Genomic DNA, 24,632 nt, shown 5'->3' on the forward strand with positions numbered 1-24,632 from the left:
AGAGAGAGAGAGAGAGAGAGAGAGAGAGAAAAGAGACAAATACCTGTGTGTGAGCACGTACATCTCTTAAGAGCTTGAAAAACGCATAATGAGCAGGTATAGGCACACATGCGAGCATGGAATCTGCTCTAATAAGTGACCATAATATGAGAGGAAAGAAGAAAAGGAAGAGAAAAAAGTTAAGCCGAAAGTAGAGGATCCCGGAGAGTGAAGAATAAAAAGAACGGCAGGAGAGGTACCGAAAAAAGATCGAAGAGCGGCTTTAAGTCAGTCGCATCTTAAAAGCTGAATTGACGTGTCTACTAATGGATCAAGCTGTCCCTTTCTCTGTCTCACTCACTCCCTATCTCTCTCTCTCTCTCTCTCTCTTGCTTAACTATCGTCTTTTTTCGGCTCTCACACCTCACGTGGTTTTCCTTCATCCGCCGCTATAGTCCGCGATCTTATATATAAAACACACCCAGCAGACCTGTTATCCACATAGAATCCTACCCCCACATCTTTCTTAACCCTTCTTCACATTTATTTTTATACACTAGTCCTATCGAATGAACCACAATAGAAAATAAAAGAGCAACCCGAGTTCTTATCGAATATAATACCAAACACATAATAATACAGACAAATGCCACGCAAATGATTTTTTTCTTCCGGCTGCCTACATTTTTAATGTAACGTCGATATATATTTGATGTAAATTTCCTCACTTTGCCGACAACTCGCATATTTAATATTTCATAAAAGATTTATTATATACGTGTGTGGTTTTGTATGAACACGTGTGCATGCGTGCACGCGGACGCCCGCGTGTATGAATTGTAATAATGAGTTTTAAATAATTAATTTAAAAAGAAATAACCGTTTTTCATCAAGAAGTCGTTGGAAAGAAATGTAGATTATAAATTGAGTAGGGAGTCACGAACGATATAAAATTACTCATGCATTTATATCTAATTTTAAATTAAAATTTTTTTTTTTTTTAATACAACTGAACGGATCTCGGTGATAAAAATCAGAGTATTAATTAAAAGCAAAGTGAAAAAGAAATCTTTTAAATAATGTTTAAAAATATTATTGAAATTCCAATGATTAACAAAAAGAAAATGTAAAATTTCAAAATATACAAAATTTTGGGTTAGACAAATGATATTTCACATTGTCAATAACTGCGTGCCCTTATCATTAATACCTTTATTTTATGAAAAATATTCCATTCATTATCGATTCATATTTATCTTATAATAAATTTCGCATTAAGTAAGCCAATTCGAAACATGCATTAACCGAGTAAAAGTTAAAATGTAAGAATGTAAAAAAGAAAATATCAAATGAACAGAGCCATCAATAATTAAATGACATCTCCGAGACACACTTTCTGCTATGTTATTAGCATAATCGTGCGACAGAATCTCCATAACCGAGTAAATCTCCGATATAACTTATTTAAAAAGATTATTTTTCATCGTTGAAAAGTAATTTTTAGTTAATGCACCACCCGTCATTTTCGTGAATATTTACATCCAGTGACTGTAATGGCAAATCCAATTGATTAATACCTCATCGCTACTTTCATTTAGTTATCAAAAGTTACTATATCTCCAAAGATTCATTATCTCTCGATAAGCTTTGAACACCTTTGTTTTTTCTCACAATACTTGACTGTATAAAGTATCAATAAAATATTTTATGAATACCAATATAAATTGTTTAACATATTTCAATTTTCTATGCAAGTCTACAATAATTATTAACGAAAACAAAACAATAATAATAATAATAATGATAATAATAATTATTATAATCATCATCAATACGTAGCATTGATTATGCGAATTACATTGTCATAAAATTAATCATAAAAGATTGTATTATTACTAGACTGAATATTTGTTATAAGTATCGATGTATCTATTTGCTTATCCGTTAATTACCAAATGTATGAATAAGTAATATATTTATATTACTTAATTACGAATTATTTTATGTTTTTATAAGCATTTCATTTACGACTTATTTAATAAATATTTTATAGTAATTCATAATTTGTAAATTAGCGAATGCTTTCATTTCTTTATATTATAATGTATATTAAATTTTGAAAAAAGCTTTCGCTTCCTCCACACTCTCAGCAATATGTAGCTTTTGATCTTTGCGATATGAGAATTGCAATAATTGAATTTTAAAAATAATGATCATCCATCAACAAGCTCAAAAAATATCTTTGAAATGCAAGCAAATTTAATATTATTTAATGAATTACAATATAAAGCATTAAACGGATCTATTCTATAATAACCTCATTATTGATTTATACTTATTACAAGTATAACTTTATATTAGAATGATAAATATAAAAAATATTTATGAGAGCTAATATTATTCCAATAATACTAATACAAAATAGTATTTAATTGAAATGCTTATATCATTAAAGAGAACGAAAAGTTTTAATGATTTATAATGTATTAAAATGTATTAGAATTTAGCCATTTATAGGAAATAAAGAGATACTAAGAAATTTCAAAAATTAGATTCAGAAATTATTACCGTTGATTCATTCTATTATTCGGACTAAGACTTTCATTTATTTTTTGACGTATCGTGATGGAAAGTAACTTCATTTCACACTTTGTAACGTTGCCTGGGTAGAGTCGAAGATTTGAATAGTGAGACGAAGGGAAAAATAAAAACACTTTATCGTCAGTTAGGTTGACGTTGAGCTGTAATAAATTAGATTATAAGTTTGATTAAATGCTTTAATTATAGTAAAATAAATATTTTTACCGTAGAATATGAGTATATCATTTAATCTTGATTATTATTATTATTATTATTATTATTAATTTTTTTTTTTTTTTCTTTTTTTTTTATCGCCTCACTATATTCAATCACAATAAACACGAATGAATTATACATATCAAATAATTATAATATAATTAAATATAGCCAGCAGTACTATATATTCAATATTTTATCTAAAATTTAATGTTGATTTAGAATTTAGAATTTAAAATATCATAAATCTTTAAAGCTAATAATATGCATATTATCATAATAAAGTCAGTATAATCTACATTGCTTAATAATAATCCTTGATAACTTTATATAAATTATACGGTTTATTGAAAGAGAAAATAATGTTATAAGAATGATTAATGTTGGTTTTAAATATGAATAAAATGTGGTATTTAATTTTGATCAAAATTTAAAAAAATGAATTATATAATTTACAATGTAAAGATAATATGGTGTGCGAGTATACAAAAAACATTATTTTTAATACTATTAAAATTAACAGCATTTTTAGCATTATTTAAAGCATGTTATTAAATTTTTTTTATATATATATATATATATATATATATATATATATATTACTTTTATTATCTGACTGTCCATAAAATTTTCTTTTAAATTATGAACATTTTCAAATTATTTTAATGCTTCTAAAGTTCGATCGCTAGGAATTTAAATACCTTTGGCTATTAGATGTGAGATAATAAATCTCGCAATGAACTTAAAAATACATTTTGTAAAATAACACGAATTAAATTAAGAATAAAATGAACTATTACAATTGAATTTTTGTTTTCCCAATTAAACAATTCATAATATAATTAATGCTAAAAATTAGATTTTAAAACGAAAATTCATAACACAAAATTAATTCTTCCATTTAAAAGTAAAATATTATTAAAATAATGTGTTTTCAGCATGAATAGTTTTTCTATAATGAGTTTTAAAATTTTGTTATCATAATAACAAATTTTAATTGGTCACCATTAATCATACACTTAAAATTACTCTAATAATCCACGTACTTTTTCAAATCCGTTATCAGTCACGACATCAATAGATACGAAGAAACGCCTAAATTATTCAATCTTTTTGAAAAGAACTAAAGAGAAAGTGATTAAAAAAAAAAAAAAAAAAAAAAAAAAAAAAAAAAAAGTAATAAAGAGCTTAAATCGTACTTCATCAGATTATCATGTGAGCAAAATATTAATCTAGCTATGCCCCATAAAGAGGTAATTAAATTATGAATAATTGAACACAAGAAGCCGAAGTTATTTATCTTTGAAATACTTAAGATCGCGCTCGTCAAATATCCTTCGAACGCAATCCCCCCCCCCACCCTCTATCCGTACACATTATCGAATACTATTAATGAATACGAATATTATAAGTGAATCGCATGTCTTATGCTGTAATGCGCCATTACTCGTGACTCGAAGCTTTTTGTTAAAATAAAATAGCTCGTGCGAAGGATATCGTAAAGGGCCGGCGACGCAAGAAGAAAGGTGCGCGGGGCATTCGTGGTGACTCCTAAAAGAACGCATCAGACGAATCAATAGAGGTTTAAAATTATACTAATAAGTTGCTTAGCGAAGTCGCTATCAGATACGAGGATCGGCCGAACGCGAGCACAGAATTATTAAATTTTCTCGAAGGAAGAGGGTAACTCGCGAGTGTCGATAAGGTAGAGGAGCGTGGGCAGAGTCCAACCCGAAGGAGTCGCTATATGGCGGAATATTTGGTGGGCAGAGTGACGGTGGTGATCGCTGGGGAAGGGGCAATCGGAGGGAGGGAAGGGTGCTGTGGCGGCTGGGGTTTTGGGGTCGCAGAGGGGACCGGGAGGAGGTGAGGTGCCGAAACGGGCAACGGGCGAGCGATTCCTCGGACTCACCGAGCCTCATTATGAACTTGCCGCGGTAACGTGAAAAGGGGGCATTTGTTATGGGGCCACGACCGATCGCGTGACGACGAGGTGCAGCACTGCATGGCCGATTGCCCCGTAATTCCATGCCCGTTTATACGGGGATACCCTCGGTTTCCTTATTTTGCCACTTCTTCCTTCTTCCTCCACCACTACCACCACCCCCCCCCCCCCCCCCCCCCCCCCCCCCCCCCCCCGAATTCCACGCACACACCGGGTTAATTGGACCGCGGCGATTTTGCGATCCGCGCATTCGTGGCTTTTCACGGGCGCGTCGACGCGCGTTGAAAACGAGCCTCAAAGATCGTTTTCAGCTTTCTCGGAGAATGCGCTTCCGACTATTACGATGCCAGTTCTTTTTCCTAATTGAATTTGTGTTTATTAAGAGCGATGGGTTTGGCTCTAAATGAATTTTACCCTAAAACAGTATATCCGAAATTCAATTTCCTAATCTTCCACTTGTCATTCTTGCGGTAAATCTGATTACATCCTGCACAAGTTTTTTACTCGCAGTATTATGTACACGCATTAAAGATATTTTTATGATACATAAGATGAAAAAAATAAAATAAAATAAGAGAGAGAGAGAGAGAGAGAGAGAGAGAGAGAGAGAGAGAAATAATAATAATAATAAAAATGTAAACTAACTATGAAGTCAAAGAGTTGTTAAGTTTAGTGGTACTTAAATTACCTTCTTCGTGCTACGTGCTAATTCGAAACTTATTATTTTTCAGCCATTATTAACCCACAATCAATTCCATTATATGTTGTAAGCTCAAAGACGTTTTATTAAATAATTAATATTTTCGTAAATATAGTATTCTTTAATTAAAACAAAGCTAATGAATATAATTATAATTATTATTAATAATTCAGATGGTGTTTAAAGCAGCTATCAAATGTTTAATTATAAATATCATTGTAAATTTAAAACAAATGAATTATTCGCCGAGAGCTCAAGTATTTATAATTATATTGTAATATTTTCAATTCGAATTGTATAATATTTTTTTAACGATCACACTTTATTCTGTTGTTTGAATCGCCATTAGAGTGGCTTGATTTCATTATGGAACGAATTTCAAAAGCTTCGCGCCTATTTAACTCTATAACTCTGTGATTGTGCCCGTAGTCCTTTAACCAATTCGTTATTGAATTGATGGCACATCTGTTCAGTCAGGCTGGAAGTTTTAAAGGCAAATTACACTTTAAAGTTGATGGTTATTATTTGCAATACTATGAACAACGCGTTAGGTATCATGCCAATTTTGACGAGAAAAGTTTTTTCAAATTTTTTTTTTTTTTTGTTTTTTTTTTTTTTTGTTTTTTTGTATAACTACCCCATTGAATTTCAGTAAATGTCTAACAGTTTTTGCACAAAATAGCAGTTCATTTTTCATTTTCAAGCGCAATGATTTCGTGATATTAATTTTAAACGAAAGTTTTTTGTACTAGGAAATATAATGCAATCGTGCCGTGTTTGTAAACTTTTGATAAAATATTTATAACCTTCGGCTATTGTCAATTATATATTTATTATATTGTAATTCACTAATCCGTTGATTAAAGGTTACAATACTAATTATACGAAGATTAGCAAATTATCCTAAGATAAGCAGAAATATATTTGTATAACATTTATTGTGATTAACGTTTAATGTAATTATATTTAATATTTAATAAGGTAAGAAAAGATTCGGTTCTCACCGATGGCATTGTCTACGTACTTCCAGAGTGGACTATTCGGAAAGTGGAATGACAATATTTAACGGCCAATTTGAGCAAGTACTCTATTTCCACAACAACGTATTACATACACAGCAAGCAAGGATAGGCAATAGCTTTATGCTGACAAAAAAAAAAAAAAAAAAAAAAAAAAAAAAGAACGAAAGAAAGAATGAAAAACATGGTAATTTCGCACAGAAAAGGGGAGGCCGCGTGTGCTCGGATTTTTTTAGCTCGAAGGGATTTGCTAATCGAAGCGTCGTCCAACGGCAAACGGCGTCTCCGTCGTGCTTGGGTGACTTGCCGTGAGTGGAAGAGCAAGGAGGTCGGCGCCGGAGTCGGAGGTTAATCAAATCCCGGACGATTCTTCGTGTCGGTAATGGAGAACGATTGAAGCGAATTACGAGGGCAGGAGCGTCGAATTAAGGCTCTCTCGCTCTAGCTCGCGCTCGCTAATTGCAGGCGCAGGTGTCGGATTGATCGTGCTCGGGTGTACCGGGGAACCCAATTCGCCCAGGCCTCGCGATATAGACCCTCGTCGTACGTGTGTGAGTATCGTCGATGCCGCGCGTTTGCACGCGGATACGCGCCGCGATCGATAAGACCCGTCGCGGCTCGAGGACGTGCGCCACTGGCGGGTAGATGGGTAGATGGGTAGGGGGCAGGGGATATTTGAGGGTATTTGTGGGTGGTGGGGATGGATGCTGAAGGAGCAGCGAGAACCTAACTGACATTGCATTTTGTCATAAGGATTTATTCCGTTCGCTCGGATCTTTATCGTAACGTGTAAGTAAATAAGCCGAGGCGCTTTACTTTGAAACTCGAGTTAGTCCCAAAATACCGGAAATTGAGTTTAACACTTTCGATCAATAGTTTTCCCTGAGATGTATGCATGCCTGACAGCAATAAATCTTAAATTGTGCCCACTATTTTCGCTCAATTTTATTAATTCGTGCACAACACGTTAGAATTTGATTGGACGGCAGTAGTTGATGATGTCGGCGTTTTCGCAATATCCTCAAATCCTGCTATCTTTGTTTTTACGATGCTCAACATATCCAACTGATAATGCATCACCAAACCAATTTCCTATGTAATAAGATTTATTTCAGCTTATAATTATGGATGTATATTAAAGAACACGAACATATTTTACTGTGACAATATTCATATCTATCACCCCACCCCACCCACCCCATCCCATTCCCTCCATTGCAAGATCCCTGTCAGCTTAGACAAGCAAACTTGGCTCTTTAATGTATCATATTACAAAAATGAATCCATCTTGAAATACTACGGCTTTATCAGAGTATAAATACTGTTATAATTATTTTAAACCTTCTTAAACTCTATTGCTTCGACTGTCATTAGTTTTAAATCAAATAAAGACTATAATAATAAGTATTCCATTAACTGCGTATATTTCATTTTTACTTATGAATTGGACATAAGATTAATATGTTTGAATAAGCAATAAAAAGCACAAATACAAAATTATTATAAATTATGAAGAGTGATTGAAGCTTATTTATTAAATGTAGTGAAGATCAATTAAATTAGAAAGTGGCGAATTTAAGTGTAAAATGAAAACGGTAGATTGAGCTTTATAATATACTTGTAATTGAGCTACTGTTTTTCATCAATTTCATCAAAACAACTAATTTGCATTCTAAACATTCCCTCATAATTGCATTTATTTGCTCGTACGATATGTAACGTACGTGTTTGCCGTTCTAAATATCATAAAAGGAAGGATATCATTATGTACTACCAAATGAATTAAATTTACAATATCGAAGAATTATTTTCTGTCATCAAATTAATATTAAATTCGCTAATTATTATGTTAATTAGATAGCTTCATAAAAAGTAATATCTAGTATTATGCGTTTATTACAATTTTCATGGCACATCAAATAAAGCGTTAATAAAGAGAAGGCGGGAGAATGTGTGCGTGTGTGGTTGAGGGTGAAAAAGAAGTAGATTGTATGAGAGAGAGAGAGAGATAGAGAGAGAGAGAGAGAGGTGATAGGGGGTTAGAAGGGGAAGAAGAAAAGGTTGTACCGGAAAACACGCTAGCCAAAAGCACATGACAAAGGGTTTATTGAATGTTCGAAAGAGAGAAAGTGAGAGAGAGAGAGAGAGAGAGAATAAAAAAATGTATATACGTAGAGATAGTTAGACAGATATAATTGTGAAGACCATGAGAATAATAGGAATGTACAGTTTTGAGGGAAAATTAGTCTGTTAATTTGCTTTGTTTCGATAATTATTGACTTTACATCACAGTGGTACCTTCTGCACGAAGACAATTGTCTCGTTATTAGTTATATTAACTTTTAACTTGCGAATTGAGCATTTTGAAAATACTAAACAGTGGCTTTAATATATTACAATTGTAATTCACATAAGTCCTTTAAATCTTACTATCTATCGTGCGAATGAAAAATATAAAATAAACTATAATTTAGTATCCCCAACAATGGCTTATATCGATTGATGCAAGTTACTCAATATTACAACGAGTAAAAATAAATTACGATCGACGGATTTGCATTTTAGTCCTTCAATAATTGGAGCATGTGAAACTTCAAGATTCTCTTACTGATATGCAATTATTGAAGCAAAAGTAAAGGTAATGATAATGTGTTTCGTAGGATTAGGAAAATTTATATTTCCAATAGGTCGTTGGAATATAATTTTATTTAACGTAGTCTTACTTATTATTCTATATAATGGTAAAAAGAAAAGTTAATGTATTATAAAGTGACTAGTACACAGAAAACATTGTCTAAAAATTAATTTTGCTGTATACTATTTTGGATTTTTTGGCAACGGAAATGAAAGGAGCTGGTATTAATAATGTATAGGTATATGCAAAGAGATTGAACGATAGAATTGTCGAAAGGGTAGAGAGAGAGAGAGAGAGAGAGAGAGAGAGAGAGAGAGTGAGAGAGAGATAGTGAGAGAGAGATAGTGAGAGAGAACAGAGAACAGAGAGCAGAGAGGGCAGAGAGATAATATGAGAGCGAGAGAGTGCGAGAGTGGGTGGTGATGATGAGGGTGGAGGGTTGGAATGGCGGGGGGGGGGCAGCGGTAGCATTTATCGAAGCGACGCTTCTGTGCAAATTGCAGGCGCGAATTAGCTGTGCGCAGTTTCGTGGAGGACGATTAGTCAGATTAATATCGATGCTTCCGCTTATGTGTACAACTTGCCTCCGGCCTTCCATTTGTCTATTTATCTCCTTTACGTTAATATCCATCTGGCGTATATCTTTGTCTATAGTGAGTGCTCTATTTAAATAATTGTGTTCTCATTGAAATGTAGGCCAAGCTTCTGACGCATAAGTACGAGTGAAACTTATCAAAGTACAATTTTTTAAATGCTTATAATTCCTTAATCAGATTATATGTTTGCAAAGAAGACGAAGACATTATTTATTTTAAATAGGAATACTTATTGTACCTGTTAACACCGAATATTAATTCGCTCTTTAAGTCAAGCAATTGCCGAATGGTTTTCTAAAGGATATTCATGAATTTTACACATAAATATCCTTTAAATTTTAAATGGAATAACTGAAGTTTTAAACGTAGAATAGAAAATTATTGTAATAGCGTTATAAAAAATCATTGCAATTATTAAATAAGTTTAAGCCCATTTTGTTTCAATATAATAATACAGATGTTAGAGTATTAAGTATATCAAATTACACGATTTAATAGTTTTATTACGTTTATTCATGTTTATTCTATATTGTGTATACACAAACTATAGCACATTAATTATCTGATATGAAGATAATAAAAATTAAAAATACATAAATTGACGGCATTTCAATAGTCACGGTTTATTATTCATACATAAATAATAGTGAAATATATTAAATATTCTGTAAATTTATGTTAAAAGACCATTTAATAATTTGACAATTTTAACTGTATATGAAATTTTCATTTAAATTGTAATAATGTAAATTAGATTTAAAAATTAATTTTACTATTTGCGTTCATAATCAGCCGTAATTGTTGCTTATAAAATGAACATGTGTAGGCTTTAAGGAGAATAAAGGTCGGAAATGTTTTAAATACTTGTTTCATTGATTTTTATAAAATAGATATAATAGTTTCGTGATTCTTTGTAATCAAGCGTTTTAAACGGGTTTTATTCAAAAGACGAATTAAGGTTGAATTATGCTTAGGAATGAAATCAGATGTAGGATTTTAGGTGATTTATTAGCCCTTTACTTAAAAATATTGCTTTTTGTTAATTAATTTTATGAGGATAGGAAATTTATAATGTTTCATTTGAAATTAGTAACGCAAATTAGTTGCCAATATAGGTACCAGTTAATCTAGGTCATTTTCAAATGGCTCCACAGCTTGATTTATAACTTAAATGCACGTTAATAAAATAATACAAACTCGAGTTACGTCGATTTTGAAATGATATTTAATTTATTTGTTGCGATTGTAATTTAATTTTTCTTTTTTTATTGAAAAAAAAAGAAGCAACAAAAAGTGAAATGGAGAAAATAATAAGAGTTAGCAAGCACGAAGGTTTACATACATTATACATGATTTACGAATATTTAAGATTTTTATAGTTAATAAATTTTCAATATTAAAGGATATATAGTATTAATAAAAGAATACATGCATATGTATATATATATATATATATATATATATATATATATATATATGACGTTAAACAAAGGGAATTAAGGTCTGTAATATATGCTGAGAATAATAAAATTAACCAATCATCACTCACATTACTATTTAAATCATGCTGAGGCATTAAAAATAAATCGCACGTATAAGAAATATGCGAAAACTTAATGATTGACTAATTAAATTCCGAGTAAGCCGATTAAATCCTTGAGACGCACGTGGCGCTCGATTTCTATCTTCCTTAATGAAGAGGCTCTCCTTTCATATGCGCGCTCAATTATGCTCCATAAAACAGCCGAGCAGCTGCGGTTCCATGCGACTCGTGCTATTTCAAATAATTCTCGTGCTCTCGCGCAATAAAGCAATGGCGAAAGTCGTCGCGCGATCCTCTACGCAATCCGTCCTCCCACAATGAGCCACCAACGGTAGCTTCTATAAGCAATTTCTCCTCCTCGCCCCACCCCCCCTCTCCGATCACTCTCACTCTCTCTCTCTCTCTCTCTCTCTCACTCTCTCACTCTCTCTCGCTATCTGTGTGTGCGCGAGTGAGCGAGTCCGTCGGGAGGCATCGTTTGGTCGATCAGTCAAAATTTACCGGCCAAGTCCGGAAAAAGGCGCGCGGCCTTAGGAAGTTAACCGATGCCGGCGAGAGATACGCCAATAAAGCGCGCACGCCAGGGAACAATTAAATTATTAACGGGCGACGATAACGAGCTACGGCCGCTGGTCGATTACTATTATAATGGACCTCGGGCGCGCGTGTACGTGCGCGATGCCGAAGGGTGCGTGGTTCGAGGAGAGAATAGCGCGGCCGAGGGGAGATGGAGTCGCGCGAGGTGATCGCCGACATTGGAGCTTCCATCGGCGGTGGTAGGTTGAGCGGTTACGTGGGTAAGTCTAACGGGAGTCGGGAGCCTAACGAGTTTTACAAAGGAACCGGCTAAAATGCCCGTTAAATTGATTTGATAAGAGCCGAGGTGCGCGGCCGCTCGTGCCCGTGGATAAGCCAGAAGCAGTGACTTATAGGTTTTCTGCACCAAGGTGTAATGCAAATTACTCTAGCGCCTGCATTGAGATTGAACGTTGCGTACACAAATTAATGGACTGTTAATTTATTATCAGGCTGGCTTCACTCGCTCCTACGTCGATCGACTTCTTATTTATTTTGTCCATTTTACACTGTGGCACGTTGGAATATTCTCGCGACGGTGCTCTTAAAAGGAATCGCTGCTCACAACCGGCGAGATCTAGGATTTAACGGTCCATTTGTTCTAATGCATTCTAATTATTTTTATAGAGTCTGATGTTTGAATTTTTAAAAGGCAAAATTAAAACCAAAAAGAATAAAGAAAAGAAAAATAACGATAGGAAAGGTAAAAATAAAACAAACAAGAACAGGAAAGCGAGCTTTTTGACTATTCAGCATAGTCGTTTTGTTAAGATTCCCGATACATACTTTCAACTTCATTTCGGTCAATTCGTTTAAATTAAAATTTTTAATAAAAAATGAAAACTATTGCCCGCCTCTTTCAACACTTTTGTATTCAAATATCTCTATTAATACGTGAAAATTGTTCTTTTTTTCTGAAAGTGTCTCAATGTTTCTCTTTTTATGAAAAGATGAAGATCAAGACAAACAAAAAAAAAAAAAAAAAAACAAAAAAACAAAAAGAAAAAACAAAAAAAGGACACAAAAAAGCAAAGAAAACTAGGATATTAACGAATTCAATATTATTGTGAGTGTAAATATGTCGAACAGTACAACAAACATTTATTGAAATAATTTACTCGTTTATTAAGTCTGAATTTATTAATTTCCTTGTAGTAAACCTTAAATACCATAAATCGAAACTGACGGTTGCTATTGATATTAGATTGCTATTTTATAAATAAAATATTAATAATTTGCGGCGGTACGACGACTCCGCGGCTCAGAATCTCAGAATCTCAGAATGCGCGTAATAATATCTCCTCATCTTCTTACGTAGGCGAGGGCCATAGAACTTAATTGAATCGCCTAGCGGTAGCTTCGAGCCACGGGTACAAAAGTTTAAAGTGACGCATATTAATATTTTCCTAAAGCCCGGCGCTAATTAGAAATTGCATTGAAAAATGTACATTAATAATAAAGGGCCGATTAGAGTGCTAAGGGTGCAGCGACCTCAATGAGCGCGCGTGAACGAAACTTTATATAGGAGCGAGAAGTCGATGACAGCTTAAGAGCCTTCGCGCGAGCTCTTAAGAGGATAATTTTTTACTCTTGCCACTTTGACAATTTAATAATTTCATTCCCTGTATGCGAATAATCGGCCGCAACACGATACACGAGGCTTTTTATCCCCGCCACGGAAACTCACCATCTACTTACGACTCGAGCGTTAGTACTCCTTGGCTCGCGTGCTTTTTAAAGTACACCGTGCGAGCAATTTTAATAATGGTAATTGATTTTTGATACTGCAGTCGATTGGCTAATTTGAAGACAAGCCTAGTCCTTGCTACACGTTCAGTTCTGCGTAATTGCTCATTATGATGGTACTTAATGTTGCGGTACGTGAATATGACCCGTCCGATTTATCATCTACGATAAAGTCAATAAAAGAAGAATTTTATTCAAACTTATAGGGAATCTGTGACGGAGAATAAAAATTCCAAAAACCGAGAGCCGGATAAGCTCGTTGCACACCTTGACGTGCAAAGTTTATATTTATGATATGAAATTTAATACTAATTTAATTAAACAATGACTTTATTAGAATTAATAAATAGTAGAACTAATTTCGTATTGTTATCGAGATTAGTACTAACACCTACATTTAAGCATTTATCAATGTATTTGTAGTACCGACAAAAGATTTCTAGTCCCACGCATTTTCCCAACAACTTTTCTCACGCCCCGAATAAAAAGTACGAGACTACCGAAAGAAATTGTCCTCTACGCTAGACAGCACGACCGATAAGACTTTTATCTTTATGAGCTTTATTAAAGGTCGGCTCTGTGTTTAAGAATTCGGTTGCACAAGGGCCATACGCGCCGTACGCGCAAGGATTAGAACTAGGATGATGGAAAAGATGGAAAAAATTGATGCCAAGAGGACACGAACGAGCGGAAAGCTTCGAAGATCTCGCTCGCATCGCTCTGCGGCTGGACCGAAGACGAATTCTGTAATCCTCTTTGGTTAGAGAGCTGAGCTCTCTGTGTGACGATGACACCCGCCTGCGCGCCAACGCCTACTCTCCCCCCTACTTCCATCAAAATCACCACCACTAACCCCCCGCGCACGCATTCTCGTACGTATGGGCGCGTTTCTTTATCGCGTAGGATCTGAGTTTCTTTTTCACGAGCCGACTCTACCCGAATTCTCGTTCTTTCTCGACGCGTCCATTTTGACAGATTTTGTCACTTTGCCTTTACGCTTTACGCAAATTAGATTTCGGTGCGATGGACGCGCGTGCTTTCGGCTCGTTTGCGCGCGTGAAAACTTCATGTTTGCATGGGTCAATGAATGCGTATGACGTCCCGAATTGGTTACGCGACTTTGCGAGGTTCTTAAAGGCGTGACGCGAGTCGTTTGCAAAAATAAATTCTTTTCAACTGTTCACAATTTCAGTTTTCTCTACTTTTTCCTATCGTTAATTAGATCGCGCGCTACTTAAGGTCGCCCAGTATCTCGAGATTCTTTCCATTTTGTAGAATCTCCACGTCATCTCGAATGACTCTATACGAACGTTCGATACTACATTTTATTCAATTCCAAAATATATTGTGCAAGCAGTAACGAAGCAAGAAATCTCAATGACTTACTAAACAACGACAAGACCTCAATACGTCAAATTTAACGAATATCTAAAATCCATTGCGGATAAGCGTCAATCTCGATGTTTGCATTAAAAGTTAAGTCGTTTAAGAGCGGTGTTTTGAAAGAGTAAGAGAGAGAAAGAGCAAACTTATTTGACGCGCGATTAAAGCAATGAAATTAAATTAAAAAGTTTTCCGCACCGTTGAAAATTTACACTCTCACTTTCTTTGCGAGCCTTATAATTGATGACTTCGATGATCAATGGGGTAGGGCGCTTTTACGGCGGGCAATTAATTGAATGTGAATCTCAGCCACCGCGGTTGAAAAATTGCATTGTAGCTGATTTGCGCAGCCATCCGTCCAAAGTTCGTTCGGGAAAGTCTAGGTGGAAAGTGGCGCGAAAATTTTAGACGATCGACAAACGAACGGTCGATTAATAAGCTGTCAGTCTAGTTTTATCCGGTATAATCTGCCATCGTTGACAAAGGCTTTCCTCCCATCTTTTAACTCGGATTTTTCCTTTCCATCTTAATATTCTTCTTCTTCTTCTTCTTCTTCTTCTTCTTCTTCTTCTTCTTCTTCTTCTTCTTCTTCTTCTTCTTCTTCTTCTTCTTCTTCTTCTTCTTCTTCTTCTTCTTCTTCTTCTTCTTCTTCTTCTTCTTCTTCTTCTTCTTCTTCTTCTTCTTCTTCTTCTTCTTCTTCTTCTTCTTCTTCTTCTTCTTCTTCTTCTTCTTCTTCTTCTTCTTCTTCTTCTTCTTCTTCTTCTTCTTCTTCTTCTTCTTCTTCTTCTTCTTCTTCTTCTTCTTCTTCTTCTTCTTCTTCTTCTTCTTCTTCTTCTTCTTCTTCTTCTTCTTCTTCTTCTTCTTCTTCTTCTTCTTCTTCTTCTTCTTCTTCTTCTTCTTCTTCTTCTTCTTCTTCTTCTTCTTCTTCTTCTTCTTCTTCTTCTTCTTCTTCTTCTTCTTCTTCTTCTTCTTCTTCTTCTTCTTCTTCTTCTTCTTCTTCTTCTTCTTCTTCTTCTTCTTCTTCTTCTTCTTCTTCTTCTTCTTCTTCTTCTTCTTCTTCTTCTTCTTCTTCTTCTTCTTCTTCTTCTTCTTCTTCTTCTTCTTCTTCTTCTTCTTCTTCTTCTTCTTCTTCTTCTTCTTCTTCTTCTTCTTCTTCTTCTTCTTCTTCTTCTTCTTCTTCTTCTTCTTCTTCTTCTTCTTCTTCTTCTTCTTCTTCTTCTTCTTCTTCTTCTTCTTCTTCTTCTTCTTCTTCTTCTTCTTCTTCTTCTTCTTCTTCTTCTTCTTCTTCTTCTTCTTCTTCTTCTTCTTCTTCTTCTTCTTCTACTTATTATTATTATTATTATTATTATTATTGTTGTTGTTGTTGTTGTTGTTGTTATTGTTATTATTGTTATTATTGTTATTATACTTAATTAACTCTTATTCTCAAAAACACTTACCTGCATTACTTTGTAAATTGACTATAATTTATTGCTTCAATCTCTTTTGCACCTGTTAAAATCGTCGTGAAAAAAAGAAAGGAGTAACGGTTAAAGTTATTTTACTTATGAAAGAACATATTAACCTTTACATTTGGCAATAAATCAGTAAGCTTACTCTCACACACACACACACACACACACACACGCGCGCGCGCGTGTGAGATAAATGATTATATTTTCCTTAAAGTTGATTTTTAAATTATTCATTAATAGCACAGGAATTTAAATAAAAATAATCCGATAGAATAATTAAAAATACAATTAACATGCACGGCTATTTATACATCGGTGAAATTACTTTTTATTAAAATAAAACGAATAATAAAAGTCCAAGGGGTTATAAAATTAGCTGAGCTAATAAAAATCTTAATGAAACTGAAAATTACGATTTAACGAACATTGAATCTTGCTTATTATATTAGTCACGAAAAACCCGCACGACGCGCTAAGCCTCGATTTTTTATGCCAGCATAAACTGCAATTCTAAGCCAGCAAAAAGAACTCATAAATGTGGCCACATAAAATTGGCGACTAGTCGAATATGCTAATTTGCAACGGACTCAGCACTCCAACCCAACACATTCGCTCGAATCGCCTCTTTATATCTGACGTACAGAGCGACAAATACATTCGAGGTCCATTTTCTTTTTCTTTTTCTTTTTCTTTTTTTTTTTTTTAATTTTAATTTTCTCCTTGTTGTGCTACGCAAACCGATTGATTGACGGCTGTGGAGCATCGCGCGGAGACGGCAGAGTACGAGCCTTAGTCGAAAAGCAACGTCTCGGCTTGTTATCTTAATTCATCGACTCGCGTTCGCAGTCACAGTTTCTTTTACCCGCGTAAAGCCGCTGTCACTCGCTTGGACTCAAATTCACTATTATTTCTCCGGTCATTCGGTCATAACCGGATCGCTCCCGAATACGCACACATATTCTTTCAAATTATTTCGTGCAGTTTTTTTTTGTTTGTTCTTCTTTGTTTGTTTGTTTGTTTGTTTGTTAGTTTGTTTTTAATATCGAAAACCTTGATATGTGATTCACACATAATAATTCCATAAGTCCACTACGGTGTTTTAATAATCTATAACGTGTAATTTATTCGACAGATATCACAGAATTCGACGTTTTTCTACTTAAAGGCATTTCGGGGTCGAGCATTTAGATGAATCGAACCGCCAAAACACTAATTGAAAATTTTGATAAAGAAGTGGCACAAATGTCATTTTGAATCAATACATTATCATTATAGAATTGCTACTTAGCCCATTCTGACAAGTTTTCTTCATTATCGTACAATTACGCTCGTTTTTCAATCGAACGAAGATAATAATTCTTTTAATTGCAAACATTAATAATAAAAAAAACTCTTCAAGTCAGACACTATCATCTATCGTAGCAATAATACATAAGCTTCAAGACTTCTGATAAGCTATGCTTACCGCTTACCGCTTACCGCTTACCGCTTACCGCTTACCGCTTATCGTTTACAGTTTACCACTTACCGCTTACCACTTAGCATTCTATTTTGCTTCTTACTTTACCTATTACTTTTTGTTATTACTACGGTAACACTAATAATCGTCATCATAATCATGGTCGTTACCATTGCGTTGTTACTGTCATCATCACTATTGCTATTATTATCGATAAATATTTACAAAGTATAATTGTCGATAAAATTATCTTAATTGCGGAAAGGATGCTGCGAATCATCTATTAACAATTCATTAGGTAATTATCGGCTTTGAAATTTTTGATAAATTCAAATGATTCGCCTGTCACTTAATATCACCAAGTCGCAATTATGAAAATGATTATATAAATTACAGCTATGTAAATGTGCTTACGCACGACAAGCGCGTTAAAAGAAATTCATTAAATTTCGTGCACAACTATGTATGATGTAAATAACATCGAGGTGTATGATAAAAAAGACCCGTCTCCTATGAAATATCTAGTTTTAGAGTGGAAGCGAGTAGTCGGAAAGCTAGAAAGGGAGGTTACATATTAAGAGGAGCGCGCGCGCGCGCGCGCGCAGCCACGAGCACAAAATATCCGTCAAGCAAAGAAAAAGAAAAATGGAAAGTCGAGTGAGCGTAACTTTGTTGAGATTTCATTATCGGTGATCGACGATCGGCTTGGGCCCATTAAGAAGTTCCTTCGGTTTTAGAGCTCTCGAAATATATACGCTCGAGCCCGAGTGCAGGGACGACGTCTGAGCACAATTTCTCCCTTCTCCACGCCCCTCTCCCCCCCTCCCTCCCTCCCTCCCCCCAACCGCTACACGCCCCTCCACCCTCGCTCTCGTCCATTATCCTATCTCGGCGTGTCAATCTCCTAAGTAGCTACAAAAGAAGACTTCTTTACGAGTCGACGATACGCCCCGCCGTCGATCCAGGAGCCCGCGCGCGGGACGTGACGTCAGCTGGAAAGGCATCTCCGCCTTCGATTTCCCGGGTGCCGGGCTCAGGTTGAGACTACCTCTCGGCACTGCGCGCATGCCGCTCCTCGTCATTTCTTCTTTCTTCCATTTTTGGACATCTGCGTAACTCTTGCGCCAAGAGCTGAGAGAGAGAGAGAGAGAGAGCCGAGAGATGGAAAAGTGCAGAGCGCGGTCGAAGGGAGCTAGCTTGACAGGATAGTCAAGAGGAAATTGCGCAGGGATGTGAAAAGAGAAGGCGCCTGCCTTGCCTTTCCTTCCCTTCGCCCCTTCGATCGCCATTTCATCTTCGTCTTATCTGTAAAGCGCTGCTTTACATTTTTCTTTCAATTTGGCCGCTTGTCAATTTTTATACGCGCGTTAAGATCTTCGGTCGGCCAATTGATATGCAACGGGCAATATTTTTGACACTCGTCCTGCTGCCTACTTGATACTTCACGAGATTAAAGTGTCGTCGATGATAGTTGCCGTTTCGCTCGCGACTTTCTTAATGATACTATTAGCATATTTTTTTTAAATAAAGATTCGAGCGCGGATAGGCCGATCATATATAAGACATTGATTTTGCAACGACTTCATTCCGCCCAATGATTTTAACAATTAATCTTTATATAACTAATCAGATTACGGCCAAACAAATGTAATGCATTTATTTACGAAGATTATTCGAGTCAACGCGGGCAGCGGGCAGGTTAATTGTACGTTGCTTTTGAAGGATAAATTATGAAATAAATCATGATAGAGGACTTTCTTTGTGCATGTCAATTAATACGTTAATGTATTTGAAACGCGTGTACATTTTCTGCCACCTATTACAGTACAATATAATAAATATTATTTATTAATTTATTAAATTCAACGCTCGAGCCAATGTCGTTCAATAAACAATTCGAATTAACATCCATTCAAAAGCTCAATGGCTTTGCGTTTAGAATATTAAATGTCAGCAGAAGAAGTAATCGTGATGATAAAACCAATGTCAATGGCTGTTTGTAAAAATGCTGTATCGTGAAGCAAAAATTGACATACGAAGATATAGAAATACCATTTGTTTCAATCGTCGAAGTGCGACACATTTATTAAAATAAAAACGAAAGGCGGGACGAAGAAATGCTAGCGAAAAGATAAGGCTTTATTTTTGCAGGAATGACAACGACGTCGATATCACGTTCTGAGCAAAACATTTGATAATTATCTAATAAATCGTAAGTGCGTTGGGAAAGGATTGGCAGCCGAACATTAGAAAGAAATTACAGCGTGTACGTACGCAGGCGTACTTGCGTGAATGTCTCCGTATCGCAAAAAAAGCCAAGGGGCGATGTACGACGGCAGCACCCAGCCCCCTCCCGGTCACACACAACCACCCGGTCCCTTCGAGCCGTAAAAACATACGCACACGTACACGCACACGCCCACGTAAGAGAAAGAGATCGTTGCTGCGAATGGGGTGAAAGTACTCAACGCCAGGGACGTTTTTTAAAGTGAGAATTTCATCGTGTGCGTTCTCGCCTGGATCGTACAACTGATATACATCGGTGCGACCCAACTGATTAATGCAACGAAAGCGCGTAGGCGAAACGCAGGAGGTGCGCGCATTAGTTGGTACCTGCAGGCACCGATTCCACACCCATTACTCACGGCGATAATGGCTTTCCGTGGTAATCGCCCCTCTCTCCTCCCTCCCGTTCACCCGCCCTCCTTCCTCGCCCGTCGTCCACCCTGCATTGCAGGGGTAGAAAAAAACTTGAGAATCAATTATACGAAAGGTGGATGGCGAGCTCGGCCGGGTTTTGTATACGTGCGATTAGCTCGATGCTCGAACCTTCAACGATCTTAGTGCACAAATCGAATCGTTCGTTAGAATCTTAAGGCCCATTTATATATCTCCATTATAAGCAGCAACTGCACATAAGTGCAAGATGACTCTATTTCGAATCTTTCTTTATTTGCCACAATCTAGCCTCCAGAAAATTATCTATAAACATAAATTCGAATTTACGCTTATATTATGTTTACTCTATGCAACGAATAGTATCACAAATAAATAAATAAAACATTTTATGTTTATGATTGTCGTCGTGCTGTATGTAGCCTGTGCAATGCGCATACGTAAATATACGATGTACGGAGCTCTCTGACTTATATGGGCACAGAAAAACGAAAAACTGCTCGATTATTTATGTTTGTTTTGTAATGCATGTTAAAAAATTTGGTTGGTAGCATATTCATTAATCCAGTGAAATAATAGCATAAACGGCATTTTTTACGACTTGGAGATGAGTAATTCGAATGTTTGTTCTTAAGGCTGAAAATTACCGCAAAGCTAATCGATTTAAATATTTTAACTTCTCAATGACATTTCGAGTGGGAAATAAACCAGTAACACATTACTTCTAAGCACCTAAGTAAGTGTATTATTATTTTGTTAGCAGGTTATTAATCAACCATATATTCTGTATTATAAATTAATGTTAATTTATGCGACTGCAACCGACAACATGATTGATATGTTTTAAACAAAGGCCTCCAAAATTTATAATAGGCGATAATTAAAATTCGTTAAAAATAATAATTTGTTTTTTATTTTATCAAATAATAGGTTATAAAAGTAAATGTAACGATTATTTGTAAAATAAAAAAAAAATAAAGAAAAAAAAATTTATAACGTATTTTCAAAATAAGAAATCATCATATCGTTCGTACATATCCTATATATATATATATATATATATATATATATATAAATACATTTCCTATCAGGGTAACAATAAATTCCTAATGAATACCACAACCAAAATAGCAGGCATTAAAAACTATGAATGAGCGATCTTGGGTCTAGAAAAAAAATTTATTAAAGCGGAAGAAAGGTAAGAATCGCCATATACAGCTTCTGAACTATACAGACCTGTGTTATGATCCGATAGAAATGTAGAGAAACAACGGCTGGTTACCGGTTAAATTCCTGTTAAATTGAAACCGAAGGTCTCGTATCAGAATGATTATATTTTTGCAGCTGTATTTGAATGTGCGCGGACAAGAACGGATGAAAAATCGACCTTAAGTCCTCGTTTAAAGCTTTGACGTCATTATATTACTCTCGCGAATGGCTAATTAAGCTACCGAGTTTTTTAAAATTTATTCTTAAAATAGAGGAGTATAGTTAGCCATTTTCGATAATGTCCGAAGTGAAAATGTCATAATATGATGTTTATTCGTTTAGTGTTTAGTAATGATTAGCATTGAGAGTAGAACACTACTACCGATGTATTTTAAAATGAGAGCTACTTTATTCTAAATATTAAAGCTGTGTTGAAAATCTCATTAATTCCTAACTTTATTCGGATTATTATTCAATGCGACATGCGAAGTATAAACAAGAACAAAATAAGCATAAAAAGAACTGTCAGGTTTGACGTATTAATCATTTGGTAATTTAATTTTAAATAGTCTCGCAGAGACTTTTCTCCAAAAAGTCAACGAGGAAACTGAAATTCATAATAAAGACTTATTCTTTTGGCCTTTCCCATTGTCACTCCACGCTCCATCTCCCTCACTCTCCCACTATCACCCCTATCATTGTCGTTTCCTTTGCTTACCCTTCCTTCCGCAATTCCGGCCGAGCAGAATTGCACGGAGGCGTCGCTCGGGCCATTATTGATTGTTGTTGATAATTAGCTAGTACAGACGCGTCAATCACCATGGCAAGGCGAGGTTATTAGGTTGTTGGTTAGTCCGCTCGGAGCGAAACTTGATGCGTGGCTCTAGGTTCCCCGCCGCTCGCCCGTGCCCTTCCGCACTCGTACCTCTCTCTCTCTCTCTCTCTCTCTCTCTCTCTCTCTATCTCTCTCTCTCTCTATCTCTCACGCGCAAGAGCGCGCGCGCGCACACACACTGACACTGACACTAACGCTGGCGCTCACGCATAGGTAGGTACACACGTAGTCCGTGGCCCTCGTCGTTAGGTCGGGCTATTGAGCCGGCCCGATTACCTCCCCGCAATTCGATCTAATGCACCGAGAGCTGGCGACGCTGGGAGGCTAATTGCGCGACTAATCAGACTCCGAGCTTACACTGGAGCTTCCGGGGAGTCGGCCGCGACGACAAAGTCGTTGCCAAATCACGATTTTTCTATCACCTTGGCCAAGTTCGCGGGTATTTCAGTGAGCAGCCCAAGATCCGGGTACCTTATCTCCGGATTGAGCTACAATGGGGAAATATTTCGAAGAATTCGAGTGGTCACTTTATATTGACGTCTTATCGAAATTATTCTCATCGATCGCTTAATTTCTCATTCACATGTGCAATCGCATTCTAATCATCATTCTAATCGTTCAATCTTGTTCCATCTATCAGTTATCCGTGTAATACCATTGTAGTATAAACCTGTAAATTGATAAGTAAATTGATTTTGTTACTTAATAATTTATTCATATATTTTTACGTATCGTATTTTTTATATTAATATAAAATCATTTTCAATGTATAATTACCTTATATTATAGATGGACATTTATCTCTCTCTCTCTCTCTCTCTCTCTCTCTCTCTCTCTCTCTCTCTCTCTCTGTATTCTTTCTCTCGTTGAATACAATCTTCAACTAATCTCAATCTATTTAAAAATCGCAAAGAAATCCAAAAAGTTTTTCATTAATCCATTCTTGCCTTCACCTTTCATTCATCAATCAACATAATTATTAATTAATTATCCATCCACGCTTTGATAATAAAATAAATTATTAAAATGTCGAATGTGATTTGGGGCCTGTCCAAAATTTATCGTACATTAGCAAATCCCGAGATCGCATTGTCGAACAAACACCCGAACTTAGCGGGAAATTTAATTGCTTACAGGTGAAAGCAGCTACAATTCGACGGGCGGCGGCAGCGACGATGAAAGCAATGGCCCCAGCAAGAAGAAGCATCGCCGCAACAGGACGACCTTCACCACGTACCAGCTACACGAGCTCGAATTGGCCTTCGAAAAGTCACACTATCCGGATGTGTACTCGCGCGAGGAGCTAGCGATGAAGGTCAATTTACCGGAGGTTCGCGTGCAGGTCAGTCGAGCTCGGACATTTTTGTCGTTATAATTACATTATGTATTTCACAGGGTTAGCTGGCGTTTGCTTTTATTTAAATAATCAATCGCGTTTATTTCAAATTAAATAAGTCGTCGGCTTTAGTGGAGGCGAGCGATATTAACAATCTCCCAACTATCAACTATGAAAAGTGAAAATTGAAATGTTTAGCGAGGCAAGAAGTACGGGCAATATTAAGCGAAATTTCGTATCGGCCAAGTTTAATAGCATGGCGACCGTCGACCAAAAGAAAGTCACTTAAAAATGATTGATAATTCTAAGAGGCGCATTCGCATTCAGCAGCTGACCAATAAATCCTCGTGCTCACGTGAGGCGGATGCTATCGAGAATAAAAATTAATCAGGAGGTAATCGCGACGTGACTCATTTCTTTCGGGAATTCCGACGAGTAGTGGGAGGAAAAGTGGGACGCGCAAGTGTGTCCCGACAAATCGCGAAATGACGGAATTTATCTTAGCTTAGCGAATAATAAAATATCGCTGCACATTGAATAAACGTATTTCTATAAAGTCCCGTCAATATGCTTGCACGATCAATTTTCAAAGCCCTCGTGTTTAATAGCTAGTTTCCAATTTATTTGATATCTCACAAGTTACGAGTCTTTAATTATGTCATACGATTATCGCTCAATGAGCTCAGCTTTTAAAGTGCATTATTTATTGTTATTTAACTTGCATAGATTTAAATAGAACTGCCAC

The 24,632-nt window shown here is 35.8% G+C and overlaps 1 protein-coding gene across 1 annotated transcript in view; it reads left to right on the plus strand.

Moving 5' to 3' along the window:
* LOC105364235 (retinal homeobox protein Rx3-like) overlaps window positions 1-23,952 on the plus strand; it is a 29,547-nt gene extending 5,595 nt beyond the window's left edge. Inside the window, exons 2-3 of the mRNA XM_011502122.1 lie at window positions 23,688-23,893; window positions 23,947-23,952. Of these exons, the coding sequence (XP_011500424.1) occupies window positions 23,688-23,893; window positions 23,947-23,952 (212 nt within the window). The remainder of the gene's footprint in view (window positions 1-23,687; window positions 23,894-23,946) is intronic.
* Window positions 23,953-24,632: the final 680 nt, after the last annotated feature.

This window comes from Ceratosolen solmsi, unplaced genomic scaffold (genome assembly GCF_000503995.2).
Source record: "Ceratosolen solmsi marchali unplaced genomic scaffold, CerSol_1.0 scaffold43, whole genome shotgun sequence".
Classification (NCBI taxonomy): Eukaryota; Metazoa; Arthropoda; class Insecta; order Hymenoptera; family Agaonidae; genus Ceratosolen; species Ceratosolen solmsi.